The 27,023-nt window shown below is 40.3% G+C and overlaps 1 protein-coding gene across 5 annotated transcripts in view; it reads left to right on the top strand.

Annotated features, from left to right (window-relative positions):
- Positions 1-22,335, top strand: part of setx (senataxin) — a 76,540-nt gene extending 54,205 nt beyond the window's left edge. For 2 of the 5 annotated variants that reach the window (XM_068012329.1, XM_068012331.1), the window contains 13 exons: positions 333-485; positions 1,207-1,363; positions 1,905-2,006; positions 2,542-2,654; positions 4,596-4,667; positions 5,662-5,811; positions 7,621-7,728; positions 8,916-9,103; positions 14,100-14,192; positions 14,943-15,119; positions 16,355-16,453; positions 18,307-18,394; positions 19,913-22,335. In XM_068012329.1, coding sequence (XP_067868430.1) covers positions 333-485; positions 1,207-1,363; positions 1,905-2,006; positions 2,542-2,654; positions 4,596-4,667; positions 5,662-5,811; positions 7,621-7,728; positions 8,916-9,103; positions 14,100-14,192; positions 14,943-15,119; positions 16,355-16,453; positions 18,307-18,394; positions 19,913-20,692 — 2,280 coding nt within the window. In that variant the 3' untranslated portion in view covers positions 20,693-22,335. Of the gene's footprint in view, positions 1-332; positions 486-1,206; positions 1,364-1,904; positions 2,007-2,541; positions 2,655-4,595; positions 4,668-5,071; positions 5,116-5,661; positions 5,812-7,620; positions 7,729-8,897; positions 9,104-14,099; positions 14,193-14,942; positions 15,120-16,354; positions 16,454-18,306; positions 18,397-19,912 lie in introns of those variants that run through there. The other 3 variants (XM_068012330.1, XM_068012332.1, XM_068012333.1) reach the window with 3 other exon arrangements.
- The last annotated feature ends 4,688 nt before the right edge of the window (positions 22,336-27,023 follow it).

The following is a 27,023-nucleotide window of genomic DNA, read 5'->3' as shown; positions in this document are numbered from 1 at the left end:
AACCCTTGACTCCTTTGTAGATCAAATATCTGTCTAACTCAGCCTTGAATATATTCAATGACCTACCCTCCACTGCTCTCTGGGGTAGAGAATTCCAAAGATTAACGACCCTCAGGAAATAAATTCCTCTTCATTCGCTGCCTTAAAGGGGAGACCCCCAATTCTGAAACTGTGCCCCTTAGTTCTTGATTCCTCTACAAGGGGAGCATCCTTTCGACATCTACCCTGTTAAGCCCCTTCAAAATCTTATGTTTCAATAAGATTGTTATTGAAACAATGTGTGGCTGCTCATATTAAGATACTGTATTTTACATTTTCCTTTCTCTACGCAGAATGATTACAATGAGTATCAGCAGAAAGCTATTAACACGGCATACGCAATGGTCAAACAACCAAGAATTCCCAAGGTCTGTCTCATACAGGGGCCTCCTGGAACAGGAAAATCAAAAACCATTGTTGGGTTCCTGCATCGTTTGCTCAATGAGGTACTGCCCTCACTAGAGGAAATGTAACTATGTAATTCTGAGACAAGTGAGTCTTAAAAATGGGAAATATTAATGTTTTAGTGGTTGAAAGTAATGCTAATCCAAGACCTTGGGCCCTGGGTTCTGCTGGAGATCCATGCATGATAAAATGTAGATGATAGTCTTAGAGAACCAGCAAGAAATAAATTTAATTAATTCCACTTAACTTTCATTTCTATTCCCATTTCGAGTTGCTTCAAGTTACTCATCATTCTTCAGCTGGAGGGGCAGGTGGTTTCTGGAAATTTCTTGAGAGTGGCCTAGCGCAACTGCCTCCCTCAACCAAAGAGAGACACCTGGCCTCTGCCTGCACCCCTTCCCCCGCAACATAAACAAACACATGCACACCCATACTTCCTTTGGTGCAAGGGATTAGAATTCCACTGTGTAGCATCATATAATTGTCCTACCAATGTGTTTGGTAGCTCTCTGGTTTTACTAGTTCTTCAGATAAACGCGCACTTTATGCTTATGGAAATAAATATTAATAAAGAAGCTGTTATATTTAACTTCAGCGGTGTTAGTTATTTTCTTTTCTTGCCCCCTTCCAAAAACAAAATCCTAATGGTTTAAATTGTTGCCAGTGTATTATTTCAATTAATTTTATTTAAAAGGCAATAAGGTAGGAGGTATTTGTCAGAGATGCTTCCCGCTCATGCTTGTTTATACCTTTCACATCTAGGAACAAGAGAATGTTAGGCCATCTAACAACAGGAATGTTAGAACTAAAAGAACCAGGATTCTTGTATGTGCACCATCAAACGCAGCCATTGATGATCTCATGAAGAAAATTATTGTGGACTTTAAGTCAAAGTGCAAAGATAAGAATAATACATTAGGTATACCATTTGCTCTTGTGTTTTTTGGTTAAACTTTGTGTAATTCAATCTCAAAGCATGATTTTTTAAAAATCCCAAAATGCTATTCAACAAACTGAAATTTGACTTGTAATCAGTCACTGCAAATTAATTACCCTGATGGTATCTTCTACATGACAAATATACCCCAATTGCTCTAAAACAGTGAATCCTATGACTTGCTATGAGCATTGCCATGGAAGATACTCTCTTTCTTCCTCTCTGGTGTAAACACTTGCCGTCTTTGCCTTCCTTTCCCCCATGTAAAAGGTAATGAAAAATTAATTGTACTCAGTTATTAATATCAGGGAAATATTAAGTGGCATTTCTGATGAACAGAATAATTGCAGCCCATTTAAAGATGTAGAACTGTTTATTTTAAAGTGATTGCATGATAAGACTATAAAAAGTGGCTGCCCCACTTAATTACTGTTGACAAATTTTAAGTTTGTTCGCTTAGTACCATATAATTTCACAAAAAAGAAGTGCTGTCAATTGGTTAATCAATGCTTTTTCTCTTCAGGAAACTGTGGAGATGTGAACCTGGTAAGACTGGGGACTGAGAAAGCTATCCATTCTGATGTAATGAAGTTCAGTCTGGATTATCAAGTGAATCATAGAATGAGTAAGTGCCTTCTGTTTGGGAGGAAAACAACACTTTAAGGTTAAACTGTTTCATTTGAAATTTTTATCATATAGGGGTCATTGTGGGGAAAAGAATCAGATAAAATTATTAGTTATGTATTAGTTAATCGAGGGCAGCCAGCATGGAATTTTAAAAGGCAAATGACGTTTGGCAAATTTATCAGGAATTTTTATACCACTTGTACCTGGATGGGAGGAAGAATACTTGTTACTTTTTGTTCTCAGTGTTAAATAATTTGACTACGAAAGAAAAAATTTTAGTTTGTGGGAAATATGTGGTATTAATTTAGTTGGCTCTCAATACTTGAAATAAGTTTTAATTCAGTGCAAAGTAAAATTACCAAAGCTTATGTATGGTCTGTAGTGGATGGACTTGTCTGTGATCTAATCAGAGAATCACTGCGTAAGATTTTGATGTCAATCATTTTGTTGAATGCGATACTGTATATGAATTTAAATGTTTCTATATTATTATTCTTGCTCTTTTTCCAAAATGGTTATTTGTGGCTGTACAGAGAAAGGCCAATCTGATGCTGATCAAGTCAATCAGAGACAAAAGGATTGGTTGGACAGGAGGCTCGATGAATTGGGGAAGAAATGTGCCATCATCAAAAAAGATAAGGAGCAGGTAAATTCTGATGTCACACAACTCTCATGGCAGTAAAACTGCAGTGAGCTATTGTGTAATCTTATTACAGTGTCCGGAAGTTTGGTATATAAGTTAATTATAACCAAATCTGAGAGTAATAGAAATGACTCAAATTTACACTGATTATTCTACCAGTATATACTTGATGGGAATTGAATTCTTATGCTGGATACAGTGTCCTCTGACGTAAATGAACAATGTTTTTCGTTCTTCATGTATATCTCAAATTAAAAATTCTTTTGCAAAAAAGTTTTAAAATATAAAAAGATCTTGTACCAATTGCCCCCTTTTTAACTCCCTAATGTTGCTACCCTGGAGTCCTTAATTATTCGGTGCTGTGTTGCCCTTGGTTGCAACTTTTTTTGTTCTGTTGAGCTGTTTTCCTCAACAGACAATTTGATGTGTTTATTCAAGCAGTGGTAGTTGGATATGGCAGATCATAATTACACTATTGTTGCACATCAATTGTGATGCTGAAAGTAACGCAACAAAAATCTATTGATATATTAAGAGGTCAAAGAAGTAAAGATTCATCTGTTTCCACAAAAATGCTGTTATGTAGGTATTGTGACATGGCAGAAATCAGAAACAGCTTGGACAGTTTGAAAAATACGGGTAACAAAGTTATCTCACTGCGTAAGGGAAATTGTGAAAAGCGATGCTGCTATAGAAAGCACTATGTCTAGCGGAGGGACAAATAATGTGAATCTTGTGATCAGACCTAAAATTTCAACCTATTATAAATTATAAATCTAATTTATTAGAACGTCAAAACAAGTAAAAGAAGCATTCAAGAAGTTAAATTGTTGTCTCGGGATGTCCTGAGTGCTGTGGATGATGATTATTTTGATTTAGTATGAAAAAACTTATTCCTTTGTGCATCAGTTGACGTACTGGCTGCACGGTGGAACCTGGAGTCTCTGATGAAGTAGATTGGGAGGAGGCCCACGTGGATCATAAACACTGGCACAGACTTGTTGGGCCGAAAGCTTTCGAGAGAGACCCCCTGACTTTACTGATATGAAATAAGTAAATACAATCGCTTTAGCAATAGTACAGAGGAATAAGCAAAATAGTAATGCCCACTACTCTGGGTGGAGATACAACCCCTATCTCTTGATCTTTCTTTGATTCTCTCCAATGAGTTCTTTTTATCTTCCAGTTTATATCCTCCCTCCCTTCCTGTTGTGTCATTTGGTCACCCTGTGGTCCAAGTTCTGTGGCTTTATTCTTCACTTTACTTTGCACACAAACCTATTTAATTAACATATAAATTCGCTTTTAGATTCTCTACAGATTGTATCGATGCCTCCCTTGATCAATAGTCCTCGTGCTGTCAATAAATAAATAAACTAAATAAGTGATCCTGTTATCACACAATATGATCAAACAGATTGCAGTTGACTGTTTCATCACCTGAAACTTATTCCAGTTTAAAATTGTACCATCTGAAATTTATTAACCCCATATTTAAATTCTACCATTACTACTCTGCTTGCTTTAAATTATTATTGACAGCTTAAATCTTTGTTGGTGTTCTGCCATAGTTGTTGAAGCATCGATGACTAGCACCGTGTAGCCTGAGTTCCTAATCTGAGCAGCAGTCTTTCTAGTGGAGTTCATGTGTAGGAAGAGAAATCACATTAAGCCCTCATAGGAGGGTATATGTACCATCAGAAATAGTTTGTACTATATTTAATATTTACACGACAGGAAGGGAGGTTATTGTATTTTCCTTATTGGAGTGCTGGTGCTTTCAAATTCTGGAACATTGTGTCGGTCTTTCATGTTTCAAAAGAGGGGTACCTCTATTCACAAATTAGTTATATGGTTACTGGAAAGACATTAGCATCTTTAAGGGTGACAGTTTCAGAGTGATTTGGTAACTAAATATTTTCTATCCTGCCATCTGTTCTCCAGATTGAATTGGCAACTCAAGAAAGGAGAAAATTGGAGAGGGAGAGGGAGGAGCTTGGACGCAGACTGAAAGAGGTAAGAACTGAAAGATTTGGCTATTTTTCAACCATCTTACATCTGCAGCTGTCAAATTGCAGCAATCCGCATTGACAGCTACTTGTCCATTTACTGAGAATTTTAAATATATTGAACAGTGAGCATCTTTTATTACCTTCAATAAGTAGTTACTAATTCTAGTTTTTTGATAATACCCATTTTGGGTATTCTGGAGCAATCCCCAATTAACAACTGATTTGCCTATTTGAGTCACTGCGCTCCAAAATTGAATCATGTCATGAAGTGCTTTAAAATGTTTCGATGTAATAAGGCTCTTTAAATGTAAATATTACTTACTTATTTAAATCTTAATACTTGAAATGAGTTGCTAAGAATAGTTCAAGAACTGCACACGCGTAACTTGAGTAATGATACTTCTGTAGGTTGCTGAAGCATTGACACAATGGACTATAACATTGAGAAGTCAGTAAGTATTCCACTTTTTAGATGCTGGCTTAATCTGATCTGTTAAAGTAAAAAATGGATAAATAAAATAACCAGAAGATGCTTGGATGCAAATTTCAGACTTTTTGTGATTTCATTTTTGGTTTTTTATGCCCTTGTTAGTTTGCTGCAAATATGCAACACCTGTAGAGTCAATGCTTTGTGTGTTATTTCCCATCTGGTGTGATGCTGGGAAGCACTTGTTTTGAGAAATGGCAGTAGAAAACAAAATGTATCAAGAAGTTACTAAATGTTAATTATTGCATTACTAGGGAGGCATTTCAGTCTTAATGCTTCTGCCATCTAACCTCCTGCTCCTGATCCAGTAGATGGTATCAGTTTCATAACTTGAATGGAGGAAGGAGGAATGCTATAGGAGGCACTGAGTTTTTGAGGCTATAGTAACATCTGTGTTTCAGTTTCACTTTCCTACTTTTTTCCAACTGTACCGCTAAAGCCTATTGTCTTACTTTTGAACCTATTTTAGCTCGGGGATTTAAAATTGAATTCCTCACTGTGCTTTTTCCAGCTTCGAGGTCGAACCCAGGACATCCAGAAAAACATTATTCAGGAATCACACATCATCTGCTGCACTTTGAGTACCAGTGGTATTATGCTTTTGGAGCTGTCATTCCGTACTCTGGGATATGAACCATTTAGCTGTATTGTTGTGGATGAGGTGAGTGGAAATTAATTTTGTGCTGATGGGCACTTTTTAAGCACTAAAGATAAAAGGAAAGGTTACGTCTGAAATAAAATTGCGTGGAGTAGATAGATAAACATTTGAAAGGGAAAGAAAAGTTAGCATTTTGGATGTGATTTTCACATTAGGTCTGGCAAGTTTTCAGTTGAATAGAGTGGAGCCTTTTTGGCCGAGAAAGAAAAATTAAACTTCAACTCGGGCGACTCTTAATACTGCTGCATTGGCAAGTTTCAAACTGTGCAGTCTGTGTCCCTTGCTACCTTGTGTTGTGCCCTTTAGCAGGATTTAGCCTTACCTGCAGTCCTACTACAGGAATCACACCATCCCACCTGCATTCTGCCAATAAGCCTACTTTCCGTCTTTGCTTTTTTGTTTACTGGAGACCAAAAGAAAATTGTGATCGTGGCACTAGTGTACGCAGCCAGGTTTTTAAAAAATCATTCTTGGGATATGGGTGTTGCTAACCAGGCTGGCATTTATTGCCCATCCCTAATTCCCCTTGAGAAGGTGGTGGTGATCTGCCTTCTTGAACTGCTGCAGTCTGTGTGTTGCGGTACTCCCACAGTGCTGTTAGGTAGGGAGTTCCAGGATTTTGACTCCGCGATGATGAAGGATGGACGACATGTTTCAAGTCAGGAGGGTGTTGAATTGCTGGAGGACTTGGATGTGAAGGTTGTTCCGTGCATTTGTTGCCCTTTCCCTTCTCAGTGGTAGAGGTCGCAGGTTTGGGAGGTGCTGTTGAAGAAACTATTAAGAAGCAAATGGGCAATAAAGGAGAGGGGCAGGAAAACAAAAATGAAAAATAGTGACTTGGAGGCAAAAAAGAAAAAAAATGGAGAAAGGCAAAGTAAGAGACAGAAAAGTTGAGAAATGTCATGTTGCATTTAAACTATGGAAAGGACATGTTAGCTTTATTTCATAGCAGTGAAAAGAGAACCACAGGGTTGCCTTCCCAAGAACGCATGCACACAGCTCTGCTCACTTGCCTTCCATCAATACGAGTTTGTAAAATCAAAACTTGCTCATGGGTATTTTTTGTCAGAGCACAAATGGTGATTGAATTTGGGACTTTGTTGAATGGTGCAGTGACTCAGTGAACTATTGAAATTGGTTAAAATGTAAATGGTGATATAACAAATACCTACCTTTTTTTAAATGGGGTTTTTCAGCAGTCAGTGTGAGACCTACTCTTCCAGGTGATGTCTAAAAAGCGATTGGCTGAAAGCGGTGCCTCTTGTACTTACCAAGAGACACCATTCATTTAATTTAAACATAATTGTAAAGCATGAGTGACTTGGAGTGTTTCAAAGAGGAACTGCAAAATGCTTGATATGCCCCTTTTTGAAAAAAACTCTGGCAACATCAGGCACTGAAGCACAAAGTCCACACCTTATGCTTTTATCAAAATTCTGGCAACAACCATTAACCCCCAGCAAGTCGCTGCTTTTGATTTTGGCCCTCAATCAAAAATTAGTGAGTTTACCCCTCTGATAATTGAGAGCTGCCACGTAGATGTGATAAAGACCTGGTAGTGGGAGTGTAAATGGAAAATAACTTTTGATTTCCTCCCACTATGGGAACATTCTGTGCTTGCAGAGCAGAATGCCAGCACGTACTGTTCCTGTTTGTTGATCTTTCGCAAGGATTGTTACTTGGAGACTAAGTCCAGAGTTAACCATCACATACTTAGCCATCATTATTAGGAAATATTATTATTAATTTAGTTTGTATATATATTATAACTGCGCAGTGGTGAGCCTGAACTACTACTTCTGTTCTTTTCAGGCTGGGCAGGCATGTGAAACTGAAATACTGATTCCTTTGATATACCATTGCCCTAAGCTTGTTCTTGTTGGAGACCGCGAGCAACTGCCCCCAACCATAATCTCCATGGTAAGAATGCCTTTAGATATAGGATTGCTGAGTTTCACTTGCATGTGACAAATTTTGGCCATTTTTGTGCAATAGTTTAGTGTCCTTTAGTAACTGGATCAAAACATCCCAAATTTCCATCTTTGTTCCTTTTCCGCCCTTTCCCTTCTCTCCCTCCACCCCCGCCAAACCGGGCTCCTGCTTTTCCCTTTCCTGTGAAAATATTAGATATATTGTCTCCTCCACAGCCATGTACTAGCTTTGGTTAAGAGGGCAGACAGGTGACCTGCTCTGGCTCAGTGTGAAGATGCAAGGTGATTCCTCTCTCTTACATTTCTTCCCACAGTGGGAATGTTCCTGTCCATACCGAACAAATAAAACTAGCATGTGCTATTCCTATTTGTTCATCTCTCACACACAGCTAATATTGCTACTTGGAATTTGAGTGCAATCACACAATAAACCATCATTATTATAGAATTTTTTTTTATTCATTCATGGGATGTGGGCGTCACAGGCCAGGCCAGCATTTATTGCTCATCCCTAATTGCCCTGGAACTGAGTGGCTTGCTAGACCATTTCGAGGGCATGTAAGAGTCAACCACATTGCTGTGGATCTGGAGTCACATGTAGGCCAGACCAGGTAAGGACAGCAGATTTCCTTCCCTAAAGGACATTGGTGAACCAGATGGGTTTTTACAATAATCGACAATGGTTTCATGGCCATCATTAGACTAGCTTTTAATTCCAGATTTATCAATTGAATTCAAATTCCACCTTCTGCGGTGGGATTCGAACCCATGTCCCCTGAGCAATACCTGGGTCTCTGGGTTACTAGTCCAGTGACAATACCAGTACGCCACCGCCTCCCTGGAGTTGAGGCCAAGTATCAGCCATGATCTTACTAAATGGCGGAGCAGGCTTGATGGACTGAATAGCCTAATCCAGCTCCTATTTGTTATGTTCTTATGTTTCCGTGTTCCCAACAATCACCAGGATCAAATTCATGAAGTATCTATTCTTGTTGAAGTGCCTTGAACTGTATCCATTTAAGTCCCAAACATGTTTGAGCTGCTGAAATGGAGCCATTGTTCAATGTTTATACTTAAATGTATTCCAGTGTACCATTTGTGACATTTACTTGCTAAAGCGCTTGACATCTCACACAGATGGAAAGCAATTGAAAAAAGACTTTTACCTTTTTATAGAAAGCACGAGAATTGAGCTATGGCCGATCAATGATGTGCCGATTACAAAAGTGCCTGCAAGATGAAGAGAAGCATAATAATTCTGGACAGAGCCCAGTGACAATGCTGTTAACCCAGTACAGGATGCATCCTGACATCTGTCTGTTCCCCTCTAAATACATTTATGGAAGCTTGTTGAAGACTGATGAGTAAGAGGACATAGATTATTAAGTCTCTTGTACATTACCACTCGGGTTTCACAGGAATGAGCTTATACCATCTTCTGGTGGTCCTTTCCCCATTTACGTTCCCAGTCAGTGCAGTTCTCCAGTCAGATGACAGTCTGAAGTGCACTTGACAAATTCAACAGCAGTTGATGCACGTTCATAAATAAAAATGCCTTTAGTGATGGAGCTTGTTTAGAGCAATTGATTTATACTCTTATATCTGTACAAAAATATTGAAGGTTACTTTGGGATTAAAATTACAGCAAGCCAACTTCCTTTGTATCGCTTGCCAATGTGGAATTTATTTTAAGATCAATTTTTTTTTTCCATGAAGTCTGGTTGTAAATCAACATTGAAGGCTTCTGAATATCATAGCAACTAGAACAATAATTTCTTGTGTTTTAATTATTACATGCACTTACCTGGAAGAGTTTAGTGTGTTTTATTGGATACTGTTAGTTCCAAATTAGTCCCCTTCATTTAAACCATATTCATCTTCCTTCTCTAAATTTGAATAACTTTCCATAACTGCCACATAGTGTGACGGAAACCACACTTGCCAAATGAAAACATTGATTTTGTCATATGGAACACTACTTGAACTTCTTACTGGACATTGAACATAACTTGTTTAAAAGGATTATAGAGCTGAACAGCTAAAACATGGCTGCACATTTGCATTCTGAGAGACAGTTGAATAGAGAGACAATGGAAGTGCTCACTGATTCAATTAATAAGATTGGTCTGGGAAACAGTGATGATCCACATCTTGTCGGTGTACAGAGCCAGCGCTCCTCCCCCCCACCCCGAGTGTGTTTAGTAAGCTTTGAAGAATCAAGAATCCTCGCCAGAAGATGCTATTTCAGACGAAAAGCTGCTCACATGACTTACCTGCTGGCCAGACTGGGAATTGTTTGAATTGTGCCTCACAGAAAGATTTGGGGGCACTCTGCAATTTGAAGATGAAAGAGAAGGAAGGTCTCCCTCTCCCTCTCCCTATCTCTCTCTCTCAAGCAAAGTCCCAGGGACCCACGACAACAGCTTAAGCCTCAAGACAGAGGACCTCTTTAGCCTTCTGGTACCAGAGAAACATTTTGAAAACATGCACTGGGCCCCAGTGAGAACTGAAAGACTTCAACTACAATCAAGGACTTTACATCCAAACTGAAAGACAGTAACTGAATTCTATTTATTGCCTACTCTACTTCAACACCCCGCCCCCCCCCCCCCCCACCCCAATTCTTCCCCTCTGTATCTATTTGTGTGCGTCCTAAGAAAGTCTGTCTGTTTCATTTACATTTACCATTACAGTTAGAGAGTAGTGAGTAAGGACTCGCTGAGGTGAAGCTAAAACACTGTCTTTTTAAAAAGTTAAACCCTGTAATGGCCAAACCAGGGAAGGAGCCAGAGGGGAGCCTGAGACCCCTTCCTCACCCGGTCGTAACAGAAATTTGAGGGCTAGTGTCCAGATTGGACCCAAAGACAAATGAGAAATTGGAAGTGGGATATCAAATTGATCTCAGTCAAAAAGGGAAAAGATTTCAATACAGATTTTCTCATGGTTGTGTGTGCTAGAATACTAACATGTCCGCAACCGAAGTCAGTAACTACCCAAGCCAGGGTGAAGTAACTTGGGATAAGTTAAAGGCACTGTCTCTGGAAGAGTTAAAAAATTGGCTGAGGAGTGTGAGTTCACTTTCCATGCCAAGGCTAGGAAGTCTGAACTCCTAAGACTGGTAGCCAACCATTTTTCCCTCGAATCTGAAGAATCAGAGGCAGGGTTAGAATTTGAGTCAGACAGGGTAATATTGGCAAACATACAATTGGAATAAAGGACACTTGAATTAGAAGACGGGGAAAGAGAGAGAGAAGAGGAAGTAAAAGAGAGACGGGGAGAGCAAAAGAAAGATGAGAGAAAGAAATTTCCGGAAGGAACAGGAGGAAAGAGAGATGAGGCGGCTTGAGTTAGCTCTGGGGGCGAAGGTGGTTGCTTCCCCAGTAGTGACAGACCGACGGAGATCAGAGAGACAGGGCAGTGGCAGGAGACAGTCCCCTGCAGTTCCCCTGAATGTGTGGTGTATCAGGCCATGACCAAACTAGCTCCCCCACAGGACACTGAATTAGCACTTCAGAATGATGACTATGTGGTCTGTCTGTCTGTCTGAAACTTTCTTTGGAAAGTTAGAGGACCCAGGGAATGGATTAAATGGATCTTCCCTAGCTGAGGCTCAGCGAGCCGACCCAGTATTGAGAAAGTTAGTACAGGCTGGCCAGACTGAAGTTGAAGCAGAGGAGTCCCTGATTGCTACTATTTAAAGAATGAGGTACTGATGAGGAACTGGAGTTCTCCTCACAGACCTGAGGATAAAGAGTGGACAGTGGTTCATCAGGTAGTGGTGCTGCAGAGGCATCGGAGAGAAATATTAAGAATGGCCCATGAGATTACAATGGCTGTACATGTCGGTATACGAAAAACCAAAGCCCCCATAAGACAGCAGTTTGACTGGCCAGAACTTCACAAAGATGTGGTGGAGTATTGTAGGAGTTGCCACATGTGCCTAGTTGAGGAGAAACCCCAATCTGCAGTGAAGTCTGCACCCCAATTCCTGTATCGGCTTTTGGGAAACCCTCCAGCAGAGGGCGCTGGTGAATTGTAAGGGACCCTTGCCGAGAACAAAAGGGCTGGCAAAAAGTTAGAGAGGAAAGGGGAAAAAGCGACAAAGAGGACAGGTTAAAGGAGATCTGGGAGGATTGCCAAATGAAAACCCCTACTGTCCGGTCAGCCAACCCCGGAATGTTGGAAAAACTAGACCCCACATTCCCCTATGTAAATGCAGACAACTGAAACACCCTACCAGGGTTGCCAGCAGGATTCACAGAAAGCTGCAGGGACAAAGAAAGTCCTCAAGATGGCAGAGAAACCATGAGGGGGATGCCTCACTTAGTTGAAGTGTCGCAGGGGAGTGCAGTAGAATTTGGACAAATACCTGCAAGCAGGAATGTCCCAGAGGACAATGGGAAGATTAACAAAGAATCCCCACCCCTCCACAGTCAGGAGAAAAGTGAATGAGTAATACCCTGAAGTGAACAGCACTTGCATGACTTACCAGAGCACTGAAAGTGAGGTCAGAGTGGATCCACCCACTGCCGACTCCCGTGATCAGAGCTCCAAACCAGGGCTAATTAAATCTAACCATACTCCTGCAGACCCCAACAGGAACAAAGACACCCTAGACAATCATGGAAATATGCAAACCTCAAACCTAAAATCAGATGTTTATTGGGATGCCTAGTCCCAATTTATTGCAAGCTGATAGTGAAGAAACTTTAAACCCCTTGGGCAACACATAACTATCTCAGACCCACCTCAAGGAAAAGGGGCAGTTTAAAGCAGCACTGCTACAAAGAAATGACCAGCAGTAACGATTTTAAGATTTCTGAATGAGAGAAATGCATGTGTGTTTTTCTGTATTGTCTCTTCCATCTAATTTATAATGAAATTCTCCCCTAATGTTGCATTTCATACGTCGAGAGGTGGAGGTGTGACGGAAGCCACACCTGCCAAATGGAAACATATTAATTTCATCATATGGAACTCTACTTGAACTTTTTACGGGACATTGAACATACTTTGTCTAAAAGGACCACAGAGCTGAACAACTAAAACATGGCTGCTCATTTGCATTCTGAGAGACAGTCGAATAGACAGACAATGGAAGTGCTCACTGATTCAATTAACAAGGTTGGTCTGGGCAACAGTGATGATCCACGTCTTGTTTGTGTACAGAGCCAGCACTCCACCGAGTGTGTCTAGTAAGCTTTGAAGAATCAACAATCCTCCCCAGAAGATGCTGTTTCAAACAAAGAGCTGCTCATATGACTTACCTGCTAGCCAGATTGGGAATTGTTTGAATTATGCCTCTCAAAGATTTTGGGGCAGACTGCAATTTGAAGATGAAAGAGAAGGAAGGTCCCCCTCTCACTCTTGCTGTCTCACGTAATGTCCCAGGGACTTACAGAAGCATCTTAAGCCTCAAGACAGAGGACCCCTTCAGCCCTCTGGTACCAGAGAAACACGTTTGAAAGCGTGCACTGGGCCCCAGTGCCAACTGCAAGACTTCAGCTCCAATCAAGGACTTTACATCCAAACCAAAAGGCAGTAACTGAATTCTATTTATTGCCTACTCTACTTCAATCTCGCCCCCGTCCCCCCCCCCCCCCAAAAATGCTTTCTTCCCCTCTGTATCTGTGTGTGTGTGTGTTTATCGCATATGAATACTAGCGTGGTTGTGTTGCATATTTTAGTAATTTTAACTGAGTTACAGTGATAAGGTTAATATACTTACATCTTTCTTGTTTAAACCTAAGAAAGCCTGTCTGGTTCATTTACAATTAGAGAGCAGTGAGTAAGGACTCAGAGGTGAAGCTAAAACACTCTGTTTTTAAAAAAGTTAAACCCTGTTATGGCCAAACCAGGAAAGATGCCAGAGGGGAGCCTGAGACCCCTTCCTGACTCGGTCATAACAATTGGAAATGATTTACCGTATGATACTTTATTTAATATGGCTTTTATATTTTTACAGTTATATAAATGAATCTCTGTGGGATATTCACTTCACTTTTTAAGTGACTCTAAACAAAAGCCATGCACTATGGGAGTTACCTTTAGTCTCTGATACAATGAAGACCTTTGCCCTCTGAGGAGCTCACTAAACCTAGTCTGGACTATTAAGCTATTGAAATATAATAGATATGTAATAAAATATTTGTTACTTTAGCATTTAAAGATACAAAGTTGTAATATTGCATTGCAGTAATTACAGTGATGTAATCATCAAAATCAGTCCTTTTTTATAGTATTTTGAAATAAGATATTTTTATCTAATGGCTTTAGTGTACATGTATAAACATTCAAGATATTATTCCTCATCTCTTTCCTCTTCCCCATCCCCACCCTTCATCCCTTGTATTTCTCCAGAAAGGTAGAGATGCAGCGTTGTTCTCCGAACTGGCCTTTCCAGTCATACATGTTGTTTGATGTAACGGATGGACAGGAATACCGGGAGAAAGAGTACGTTTTAAACCTGATACTTTTTTTCAACATGTTTCCTATTTTATATTTATGTGCTATGGCAGGAGAGTAGCTGCTAGCGTCAAGCAGATGGTAGTGCACTACAGTTCTCACCAGAGCAATCTTTGTTTACAGGACTGTTTATCATTTACATATATTTGCGTTCAATAATATTTCCTTGTGTGACGGTTGCACAGTTGTGCCAAATGGAAGCAAGGTATCCGACCCCGGCATTGATGTGATTGACAGAAACTAACAATAATGCTTCCCACTATTCAATCCCAAAACAATATTTTTGGCAGCTTAGAAAAGACTTCTTTCCTCTGCTGCCTCCCCAGCCCAGACAAGCTGAGGCCATGTTAGCAGACCTCCTGCCACCGCTGCTCATCACTGTAGGTGTGGGATAAAACTCGAGAGTTTTATGGTCATTGTTAATCAGAATCATATCAGGTGGCATGTTGCCCCTAGAGTATGAAACCAATGACTGAATTGAGGATGGTTAGAATATACTTGGTATATTAGTCACTAGTATCTAATTGTCATTTTAAAACTGAGCTCTGTATATTTGGGAATGCAGTAGCTGTTGATGGCATAAGCAGGGGGAATTATTTGGTCATTTCAATACTGCTTGTAATTTGGTATGAAACCTTTTGGAGCTATTGGAAACTGTCGACTGAACTCAGTGCCAGGGCATAACATGTTTCTGCTTGTCCTTTTGTATCTCACCTTCATTCCATCTCTTTGTTATAGCTCTTATGTCAACCCACAGGAAGTGAAACTGGTAATAGCTTTAATCGGTATGATTGCAGAGAAACAAAAAGGGATTTGTCGTAATATTGGAGTGATCACCCCCTATAATGCACAGAAACAGAAAATCATAAATCAAATTGAGCAAGAGAATAAAATGGTTGGATTTGAACAAGGCAGGTATGTGAAGGGTTGATATCAGGAACCTTGTATACTGATCTTTTCCTAGGTACACATATCTTTTATACTGGATTTCGTGAGCTTGAAAGTTTGGAAGATAGAGCTTGGTGTTCTAATTTGCGATTTAACTGTTGGGATCAGCAACTTGAGATGTATGTAAATTAATCGAATATGGATTTGAATTTTACATATCACTCAGGTTCCATGACATGCATCATGTAGCTGACAAGGACATGCATCCTGGTGTACGGACAAGATTTCCATTCATGGTGTCACAGCAAGTGAAGTTTTACAAAATTCCTGCTCCCAAATTGTCTTGGCTATCTAGCATTTTATGATTTTAAAACTGCAAAATGCATTCAAACATCTAACATTTAGCATCTGACAATTTAGTGAAAGTGCTGTCCTACATTTTTCATTGTGACTCGAAAGCAGTTTTAGCTCATGGTCACCACTAGGAGATGCACTTTTGTGAAAGATTCTGTCTTGGCTGGTTTTCTCTCTAACAATCAGATGCAAACCATGTACTGCAGCCCGACTGAAATTTGACCAAACTTTACTCCATATAAAAAGCTCACTTCAGATGCAAGTCAAAGTGAAAACAAATGAAGTCTTGTAAAGTGAAGGTTAGGTTTCGCTCAAAAACGACCTTCATTGCTGTCCACATAGCTCTGAGTTTATCCTTTGAAAACTGAAAAATACAGACCAGGACTGGTGATTATGGGGGCATTACATTGATCTCAGAACCTCTGTGTGAGGGAAGGCAAAACAGACTAGGATATCTGCTCCTGGTTTCTTTCCAGTGATCCTTGCAGGAAGTAATTTGATGTTGGGTGAGGCCACAATGAACCTTAGCTATGGCGTCTCTCACGGTCAAAATCGCTTTCCAGTATTAAAGGTTGAGGCTTGCATATAAATAATGGTAAGTGATCAATGCAATAAGTTACTGGAGAGTACCTGGTATTAGTTCACATACACCCCAGCATGGAGTCAACACCTTCATAAGTGGGGAAAATAAAAAATAAAATTGTCTAGGAGGAGCAATATTTATTTTCCACAGATCTGCTGGGTTAGACAGAAATATAAACCTATTTACAATGTTCTCACCTTCAGAATGAATATTTCTGCTGTTCAGTAAACTTTCATTTTTATGGGTAGCTATGATTACAGTGTTTTGATGTTGTAAAGGGGAAAATATTTAATAAATGTAACATTTCCCCCCCCCCCTCTTTCAGATCAGTGCAGGTGGGCACAGTGGATGGGTTCCAAGGATGTGAGAAGGATTGTATCATTGTTACCTGCGTCAGAGCAAGCAGCCTTTCAGGAACTATTGGGTGAAGTGATGTTTCTTTGATTTCTTAAAGTTTGGCCACACCTTGCTCCCCATCACTTTACAGTTAAATTTCTTTTTAATTTTCTCATGCTTTATGGACCCTTCATTTGAAAAGGCTAGGAAGCTATAATAAAAAGAAATCATCTTGAAGTTTGCATCTAATTTGCATTCTCTCCTGTCTGTCTGTCTGTCTGTCTCTCTCTCTCTCTCTCTCTCTCTCTCTCATAGAGTCATAGTGTTTTACAGCACAGAAACAAGCCATTCGGCCCACCATGTCCGTGCCGGCCATCAAGCCTATCTATTCTAATCCCATTTTCCCACACTTGGCCCATAGGCTTGTATGCTGTGGCGTTTCAAGTGTTCATCTAAATACTACTTAAATGTTGAGGGTTCCTGCCTCTATCACCCTTTCAGGCAGTGTGTTCCAGATTCCAACCGCCTTCTGGGTGAGAAATGTTTTCCTCAAATCCCCTCTAAACCTCCTGCCCCTTACCTTAAATCTATGCCTTCTGGTTATTGACACCTCCACTAAGGGAAAAAAATTTCTTCCTATCTATGACCCTCATAATTTTGTATACCTCAATCAGGTCCTCCCTCAGCCTTCTCTGCTCTAAGGAAAATAACCCTAGCCTATCCAGTTTCTCATCATAGCTGAAATGCTCCAGCCCAGGCAACATCCTGATGAATCTCCTCTGCACCCTCTCCAGTGCAATTGCATCCTTCCTATAGTGTGGTGCCCAGAACTGTACACAATACTCCGACTGTGGCCTAACTAGCATTTTGTAATGCTCCATCATAATCTCCGTGCTCTTATATTCTATGCCTCAGCTACTAAAGGCAAGTATCCCATATGTCTTCCTAACTACCTTATCTACCTGTGCTGCTGCCTTGAGTGATCTATGGACAAGTACACCAAGGTTCCTTTGACCCTCTGTACTTCCTATGGTCCAACCATCCATTATATATTCACTCTCCCTCTCTAAGATGCCCATTAATATTTATAGAAATGTTCTTAATGTAAGATTTGAACAACTGATTCTTCACCTGGTAATTTTAGGGCTGGGTGAATTATGAGGGTGTTTTCGCATGTGATATCTGGAAATGTGCTACTGACAGTACTGAATTCCAACAGGAGCCTTGTACCAGACGCTAGATAGTGAGGAGAATTCTAAATCGACTGAACTTGGAATTCTCTCATTCGATATTAAAATTGCAATTCAGATTTGAAAATATTGAGGGCTATTTATCAATACTCAGATTCAACCTTGTAAATCTGTTAAACTTTAGAACTTCCCTCAATATTACACATTGCAAATTTGAGAGATGGGTGTCTGGGGAAAAGAATGATGAATGTCATGTCAATTCATGTGTGTGCACACAAGAGGTGCAAACTTCAAGATTATTTCAAAGCTTCTGTTACTCTGTATATGTAGTTTTTTTTTCATTTGTAGAGGTAAGCATAAGAAAAGTCTGATGTCTTTGCTTACTTTTGACACTAGGGCTATGATTTTAAACCTTTCTTTGTGAGGTTCTCTGTGAAAGTTCCACCCAGCGACCAACATGCTCTTCCTGGGGACCCACCCTGACTACCAAAGACCCTCCCAATGGGGACCCAGTGCAAAAATTGACATGCTCCCAGGCATGGCCTCTCCTAACTTTCTAAAGGAAAACTGTTGCTGCAGGGATTGTTTCATTGGCATAAACGAATGCAGAAATCTGAAGACCTTATGGATTCGCTAGGGTCTGAAACCCCCAGTTTATACACTTTTCCACATGTGTAGTTTGTGTTGAATTAGAAGAAGCAATGTTACTGATTTTTCTTTCTTTCAATTATTATATTTGACACTTTTCCAGGTTCTTAGCAGACCGACAGAGAATGAATGTTACAATTACCCGAGCTCGACTGAGTCTCTTCATTCTGGGAGATCTGAAAACACTCATGGTACGTAATGAAATATTGATCACTTATGATTTTACAGGAGCTATGCTGATCAGTTGAGTTGGCAGTTGGAGCAATATCAATAATTCAAAGCTAATCCATTTTTTTTCCATGAAGTGTTCTAAAATTGTTACTTTAGCTGTAATACTTTCCAGTATATCCTGCTCAAGTGTATGTGGCTCCTCGTTACTAATGGAGAAGTAGGGCTGAATTTTAACTCCCAAAAACTGATTGATTGGGGTCGTGTCAAAGGCTAAAATGTAAATGTAAAATTTGAAATAGGAACTGAATCTGCCTTGAGCCCAACCACTTCTAGTTTTATCCGAGGGAAGCAGGTTGGTCATTGAAATGTAATAAAGAGGCAGCCTGCTTTCATTTTAACAGTCTTCTATTTTTAGCTATAGGTGATTGGGTTTCCTGAGCCTCAGGAAACTCAGCAGCTTAAAGGAGACGAGAGGGGCTGAATCCATAAGTGCCTTTAGAGCACCAATTGACCTAGAGGAGCAAGAGTGCATCCTTCAGCCCCAAAACAAACTAGCCCAGTAAACTGTCACCCCTTCCACCCCCCCACCCACTGCATGCACCACACCCCTCCTCCTCCCCCCCCCCCCCCCCCCCCTCCCCGATCTGTCTGTTCCCCAATCCCCTGGTGATTTGTTTTCCCCCCGCCCCCCCCCCCTCCCCCGGCCACCCCAAACCATCCCCACAATCTCTCTTGTTCCCCCAATACACTTGGGGCTGAAGCCTATAAGAGCAGCTGTGAAGCAGGCTTCTAGCCTCTCAGCTCTCAGTCAGGCTGCCTGTGGGCAGGGGCCCCACTCAAAAGAGCCCTGTAAAAGTAATGCAAAAGATTGTGGAAACTCTTCCTGGTTTCCTGACCTCACAACAGCCCCACCCCCACACACAAATCTCTATATGACATAATTCTTCTGCATGTTTTTAAAGTGAAAATTTATCAAAATTTTGTACACATCCACTCATATGTTATCCCTTTTCAGGGAGCAACTGTTTTAATTGCTCCATTAATTAAATGTTTTGTTCAACTAAGGCTTTAGTGTATGATACCACCACGACTGAAAGGGAAAGACAATATAAATTGTGAAGTGATTGGCTTGTGTGTCACAAAATATCAGTTTCAAAGAAAAAAAATGATAATTTAAGGGATTAATGGGTGTTGCGGATAGAGCGCAAGATCAACCATGAGATTGCAGCAACAGATGAGGAAGAAGGGATAGTGAGTGAGAGAAAAAAATGAGCCTGTCAACCACTGTAACGTCCTTGTAAGACTCTACAGTATTTGAGATAATTTAACAGCCCAACATTGCTGCAATGCTTTGATAATGTAATGTTTTGTTAGAACTGTTAATGCCAAAATTTGATTGAGTAACTGGCTTCACAGGTATTTACTTTGTATTGTGAACTTTTTAAAGAATAAGCATTTCAGTAATGAGTTTGTCTATTATACGTGTGAAGGAGAAATTTGTACTTGTGACATCTGCCATTTTCTTTTGTGTATTTTAGGAAAGTAAAGACTGGAATGCTTTGATTCAGGATGCACAAAAGAGAGGAGCCATCGTGAAAACATGTGAAAGTGAATATAAGAAAGACTGCCATAAAATTTTGAAACCCAGGCCCACTTTCCAGCGAAACATTTCTGCTCCGGATCCATTAATGGGTGAAAGGAAACAAGTTCCTAATCTTGCACGGAAAAAATCCTGGAATGATGGTTCAAGCTTCAAAACTGCTAGCCATCAAGTGGCTAACGTCAGTGGTGGGCACTTCCGAAAAGCACCAATTCTTTCTCAACCAGTGGTTTCAGCACTCCATTTGCAGAGGGCTCAAGCTTCCGTTACTGTACAGCCTCAGATATCAGCTGCTGTTCCGCAGCCTCAGACATCAGTTAGGCCAGAACCGTCTGCTCAGGCCAGACCTAGGGATCCAAGACTGGCCCGAAGAGCAGAAGCTTTGCACAAGGCAACTCAACCACAATTAAAAGCCAGTCAAACTCCTTCAGAGTCACGTGTAGCAAATCCACCTGATTCATCTACATCCAGTAGTGGGCATGGTGCTACTCAGCACCGTGGTTGGCCTGCGGGAAATTCTCTTTCAAAGGCTGATGATGATAAACTTAATACTTCTACTTCGAACAGAAGTTTGGTCTTTCCTTCTGGGACCTCTGTGTGTGGAAATGGTAAAGATATGGTGTACAGACTCAACAACTGTCCAGGTTCCAGGACACAGACACAGGATGGAAAGGAGAAAGAGGATGTATATGGAGAACAAAAACAGAGATGGAAATGAAAAGATTATGGGCCAAGAAGTTATCCCTTCATATGTTTGTTATCACACGGGGCTGGTACAAAATGTGTTTCTAGCATGCAGAAGCAGTAGTTAATGTATAAATGGTATAGCTAAGATTTGTAGACTTTATTTCTTTTGATAGATTATAATGGTGCATTGTTTATTTTTACTGTTTTATTGAAAATAAGCTGCACCTGTTTTATTTTGTATTCTCAACTTTTCTCCTGTTTCTCCCATTCCCTGACCGAGGGCAGGCAGGTAACCTGCTCTAAGGAATGTATCAATGCTGCTTTCTGACTGGTCACTGGAATATGAAAAGAAAGCAGCCCATGGGGGACTGTTCCAGTAAAGAAAAACGGGGGGTAGTTTAATGGAAGCCCCTGACTGCTTGCTTAGTGTCTTCCCTGGGTGGCACAACTAAGAATTTAACTATATAGGGACAGCAAGCATTGTATCCCTTGCACTGAGGCATCAGCATTCTGTGCCATTGCATAATCAGAGTTTAAATACGACAGTATTTAAATACCTTTGACAAAAATAGTATCTTTAGTTGTGGCAGACACACAATTCCAGTTTCATCTCTCTTAGCCACTAATAAGTCAGCCCTTCTTAGCGTGGATCATGGTATCTAGAAACAGTCTGAGATTTTAACCATGTTTATCAACCACATTTAATTTACGCATTTCTAAGTAGTCCTTGAACTCTACAGCATTTACCAAGATTTTGAAATGGTAAGGCAGGAATTCACATTTTGTCCTTTCACATACTTGATTTAACAAGGTTGGCTTTTTAATAGTTGGGGTGAAGGTGACCGAATGACTATGCAGTTTAACCCTTACACCATTTAGCTATGACTCTTTAGAAGCTTTCTGTACAGCACTAATTTCTAGCTATTGTGAATGTCTCTTAATTTTCTTTTCAAGTTGCATTTCCATTGTGCATTTTATTTACAGGATGTCACATGGATCTGAAACTCTTTTAAAACAAAAAGTCAAGTGCAAGTGAGGGTGGTGCATCTGTACTATCTGGAGGACACGTTTAATTAGCTACAAACCGTTTGTATCAATTAGATGGTTAATACCCGTTCGAGTGCAGACAAGTTGGGTGATTTCATTTACAGAGTTGTTAGCAGTATGTATATAATTGTTTTCACAACAATCTGCATCTTAATTGCAGCAAATGGCAACTGGCCAGCCATCTTTATGTAAATTTTTTTAAAATCCTATTGCTTTATGGATCTGGAAGTGTAACCTGCGGCACATACTTTTTTGGATTTGGACATTGGGTTTTTGGAAATGTAATTACTGTACAGTGGGTGTTTATATATGCATATATTGTATATAAGTCTTCAACTGATGCAGTACTACAGTGTCCTGAACTACTGAAAAAAGCTTGTTATCTACAGCATTCCTTCTGAAACTCCATAACAGAGTCAAAATGGTAGGGTGCCAGGCTTACTGGTTTTACACAATGAATGAACCAAAACTTGTATTGGGCATTGTATACAGCAGTCCTTCCTATTTGCAGTTGGGATATTTGTGAGTTCTCCCTGCCCCCCTCTCTACTCTCCCAATAGACCAATGCAGCCACTAAAATATGTCAGACATTTACTTTTGTACTTAATAAAATTGATTTAAAAACAATGACTTTTAGTGGCTTGTGCTTACCAAACTTCTTTTTAGAAAACTGGATTCTGAACATTTTATACAAATAAGACTAGATTAAACTCTCAGTGGATCCAAATTCTAGTTTACCCATCCCATCCTTCCCCAACCTGGTCCCTGCACCCCAATTGAATAGAAATATCAATCCAAACATACTATTTTTGTCTAATTTAGTTTTGATCAGCCAGGGTTCAGTATGATGCCTATAAGTTACTGCAGTTGGAATTCTGTGCAGAGCAGGGATCAGCTAACTGAATTGGGAATGTTTAGAGCAAGGTGGTGATTGCTCCCATTCTCTGCCTTCCTCCCACAGAAAAATGAGCATCAATACACCAGTCAATGGCTCAAGAGGCATCTTGACAAATACATGAATAGGATGGGAATAGAGGGATACGGACCTCGGAAGTGCAGAAGGTTTTAGTTTAGGCAGGCATCAAGATCGGCGCAGGCTTGGAGGGCCGAATGGCCTGTTCCTGTGCTGTATTGTTCTTTGTCACTTTATAACTGTTGTTCAAAATGGGTGGCACAGTGGTTAGCACCGCAGCCTCACGGCTCCAGCGACCCGGGCCCAATTCTGGGTAGTGCCTGTGCGGAGTTTGCAAGTTCTCCCTGTGAACCGCGTGGGTTTTCGCCGGGTGCTCTGGTTTCCTCCCACAGCCAAAGACTTGCATGTTGATAGGTAAATTGGCCATTATAAATTGCCCCTAGTATAGGTAGGTGGTAGGGGGAATATAGGGAAAGTGGGGATGTGGTAGGAATATAGGATTAGTATAAATGGGTGGTTGTTGGTCGGCACAGACTCGGTGGGCCGAAGGGCCTGTTTCAGTGTTATATCTCTAAATAAAATAAACTGACCGAATGGGAGTGAACTAATTTGAGGCCTATTACTTGAAAAGAATTTTCTTGGTTGTGCATTTTGCATTCTCAGTGATGAAGGGTGGGAGCGAAGGTAAAACTGACATTCTTCGACTAGCCTTATTTGTTTCTTGCCTTCTATTAAGGAATAGAGGACAAAACTGGCAACCATTGTAAAGAAGTTAGACTACACTCTCTCCTCAAAATAGGAAAGGAAGTACAGAGGTGTGATGTTACGAGAGGCAGTAAGTTCTGACCTCTTAGCTGCTGTGGTTGTAATTTGGAGATCAGTTTGTAAGATATACATGAATTCCAAAATAGTGCAAATTATTCTGATGTGGCATTCTGGAAGTAATTGCACAGACATCATGAAGTATCACCAGACCCATGTATGATTTACTCAAGATAGCGCAAGATTGGTATGAACCAATGGTATTGGAATGGCTGAATAATCTATAGGTCGTTGTTAGTACATTTTGTCTTTATGATGCGTTCTCAACAAATTTGATATCAAAAATTTGTGAAATTTGGTTCATATTTGCACTTCATGGAAGTTTGCCAGATTCTTTTAAATCCTCCCCTATTTGTGAATAACAAATTCTTCATTTTAAAAAAACACAAGTTTAGTGTATAGTACATCAGTGAGTTATGCCACCTTGTGGCTAAGCCATCAGGGATAACTCCTCTGCTCTTCGAAGTAATGTCATGGGCTCTTTTACATCCACCTAAGAGGGAAGGCCAGACCTCAGTCTCATCTGAAAGACAACACCTTTGACAGTGCATCTTGAACCACAACCTTCTGACTGAGATGAGAGTGCTACGCTGACCCATGTTCAGATAGCACTTTAATCTGTACTAAGGTTAATGATTTTCACACACATGATGAACAAGTATTTCTATTTGGAGTGTAACTGTGCTGTCATTTCTTGATTATTGTAGTGTTATGGAAGTCGATTCTGGAACATCACATATGCATTGCTGATCCCAGCTCAACCCACTCCAGTGTAAATCATGAGCTATTCTGGGTTGAAGTTAAGCCGCTTAAAATTAGAGGCATGCCCTACACAAGATTAGTTTGATTACCTGCAGGGATAAACATCTTTGCAGAGATATTCCCCAGGAGATTAAATCCATGGTGGTCCAGGTTGCATCCAGTTTGTCGTAAGAGTGGGTTTGAGGGACTGAATAGTCTGCTATTCAATGTTTATGGTTGTATCACACAATTCATAATATATAACTGGCTGGCCTTCATATTTTCTTGTCTTTTTAAGCAAATTTATATAAATGTTAGCCACTTGATTTCAATTTTTGGGCGAATCATTTCCTTGCATCCTGGAAACCAAGGAAATCATACAGAAAATTGTTAGGGGTGTGATGGGCAAAAGAAGCCAGAGGTAGATCTAACAGAAAAGCATTAACCTATCGACTATTCTCAATTCACCTTTCTTGTGAATAAATTCAGTCACCACTTTGTCACCTTTCAGTGAGACAAGCACTTCTACCTCTGAAATGATTCATTATGCTCTAATAACTAGGCAGAAAGCGTTTTGTTTTAATATCGAGGTTTAAAGAAACCCATGATTCGACATCCTGTATTGATGGCAGTGATTAAACTTTATTCAGCACAAGCAAGACTTCATGCATTTCAGTATCTGAGCAGTAGTTTTCGAGGTAAAAGTGAGAGTTATATTACTCCATTTGGCGACAGGCCATGACAACAAATCTCTTCGCTCTCTGGCCGAAACCCCTAGAACGATAGAAAAATTACAGGAGGACCACCATTCAGCCTGTCGTGTCCGTGCCAGCCGAACAAACTAGCCGCTATCTAATCCCACCTTCCAGCACCCATTCCACAGACTTGCCGGTTACAGCACTTCAGGTGTATGTCCAGGTACCTTTTAAAAGAATTGAGGGTTTTTGCCTCCACCACCATTCCTGGCGGTGAATTCCAGAAACCCACCACCCTCTGGGTGCAAAAATTTTTCCACAAGTCCCCTCTAATCCTTCTATCAATCACAAATCTGTGCCCCCTGGTAATTGACCTCTCAGCTAGGGGAAACAGGTCCTTCCTGTCTACTCTGGGCCCCTCATAATTCTGTACACCTCAATTAAGTTACTCCTCAGCCTCCTCAGTTCTAAGGAAAACAACCCGAGCAAAACCCCTGCCTCAGCCTCATCTCTTTCATTCCTTGAATTCTCGTGAAATTCTTCTATATCTCCTGCCCATTTGGACCCCTCCTTATACCCTTTTCTAAATATAAAACTACTGAGTTTATCAATTCAATTATCATCTTATGCCCATCAACTTATTGTTCAATTAAATGCCATGTACACAATGTCGCTGTTCAAGTATTAATCTCTGACATCACTCATTTCAACTGTTGGGACTATTAGAAGTGCAACTGTTGTAACACAGTAATGTCTCCACACTGAAGAGATTTTGTCATTCTTGATCACATCCAAATTGGTTAGGTTACCTCCCTATTTTTGGTTCCCAAGGGAATATAGCTGTTCTTATTGCTGTCCTATTCTTGCATCTGCTGATGGCCAACTTTTAGCTTAATTTTAATCAGGTGACTTCTAATTGTCTTGCTTCTCCTACCCCTGTCAGCTTGTAGCACTTCCTAACCGTCATCTGCTGGAGCCAGTGGGTCTCTGAGATCACACAAGCAATAAAATATAGCAACGGGGTAAGGCAGTAGCCCTCTATCTTGTACATATTTTAATCAAACGTTTATTCTTAAGCAATTAATAGACACTCAAGGATTCAAACTGAACTAGAGAAATGAGATAGAAAGACTTGCCCTTATGTAGAATATTTCGTGACATGGTTCACTAATATCCTTCAGGGAAGGAAATCTGCTGTCCTTACCTGGTCTGGCCTACATGTGACTCCAGATCCACAACAATGTGGTTGACTCTTAAAATGCCCTCTGAAACGGCCACTCAGTTTAAGGGCAATTAGGGATGGGCAATAAATGCTGGCCTAGCCAGTGACGCCCACATCCCATGAACGAATAAAAAAAAATCCAAAGCACTTTACAACTATCTTTTGAAGTGTAGTCATTGTTGTAATGTATACTTCCTGGTAATTGTCACCGTGTCTTTTCAGCACAACATTGAAAATCTGAATAGATCATGGTTACAGGCCTGCATGTCTTCAAATCACGCCTACTCAGCCATCACTTTTCCATCTTTTGATGTTCCCAAACCCATATATCCATACATTGCTCTCAAATTTGCAGGAAACGTAACCTTCTAATGGCTTGATCTGATCTTTTCACAGAAAATGGGAATCTATGTAGACATGACCAAAGAATTGCTTGAAACCAGCAATATACGCTTTGGATTTCAACATCAACCCATCCTGTTATAGCTAAATGGGGGGGGGGGGGGGGGGAATCTTTTCCACAATCATTGGAATCTATCCAGAAAACATCCGTAATCTGAAAAGAGCACAATGTCAAAAGGATTGGCACCCAGTTTGTACTAATTCATAAGTATCCTGCCATATAATTGAAGTTGTAGATATGTATTCTAGCCTTAAGAATTTCCAGCAATTGATGCACTCTAGTTAGGGTATCGTATCCCTGTGGAAAAATCTTTTTTTTAACGTTTCAGGAAAAATTACTTCCTTATTAGGACTGTAGGTGGCATCCAGATGCTGTTCAATTAAACTGAAGTCTGATGCTTAAATTCTTGTAAAACCTTGCTGTTAGTTTGCTAGGAAAGATCTCCCTTATATCCACACACCATTGCAGTGTGCTTTTAAGCCTTTATAATATTTGCAAATGCTTTTTCTGTGCATTATA

The sequence above is a fragment of the Heterodontus francisci genome, chromosome 32 (assembly GCF_036365525.1).
Source record: "Heterodontus francisci isolate sHetFra1 chromosome 32, sHetFra1.hap1, whole genome shotgun sequence".
Lineage (NCBI taxonomy): Eukaryota > Metazoa > Chordata > Chondrichthyes > Heterodontiformes > Heterodontidae > Heterodontus > Heterodontus francisci.
This window is presented reverse-complemented; position numbering and strand designations above follow the sequence as displayed.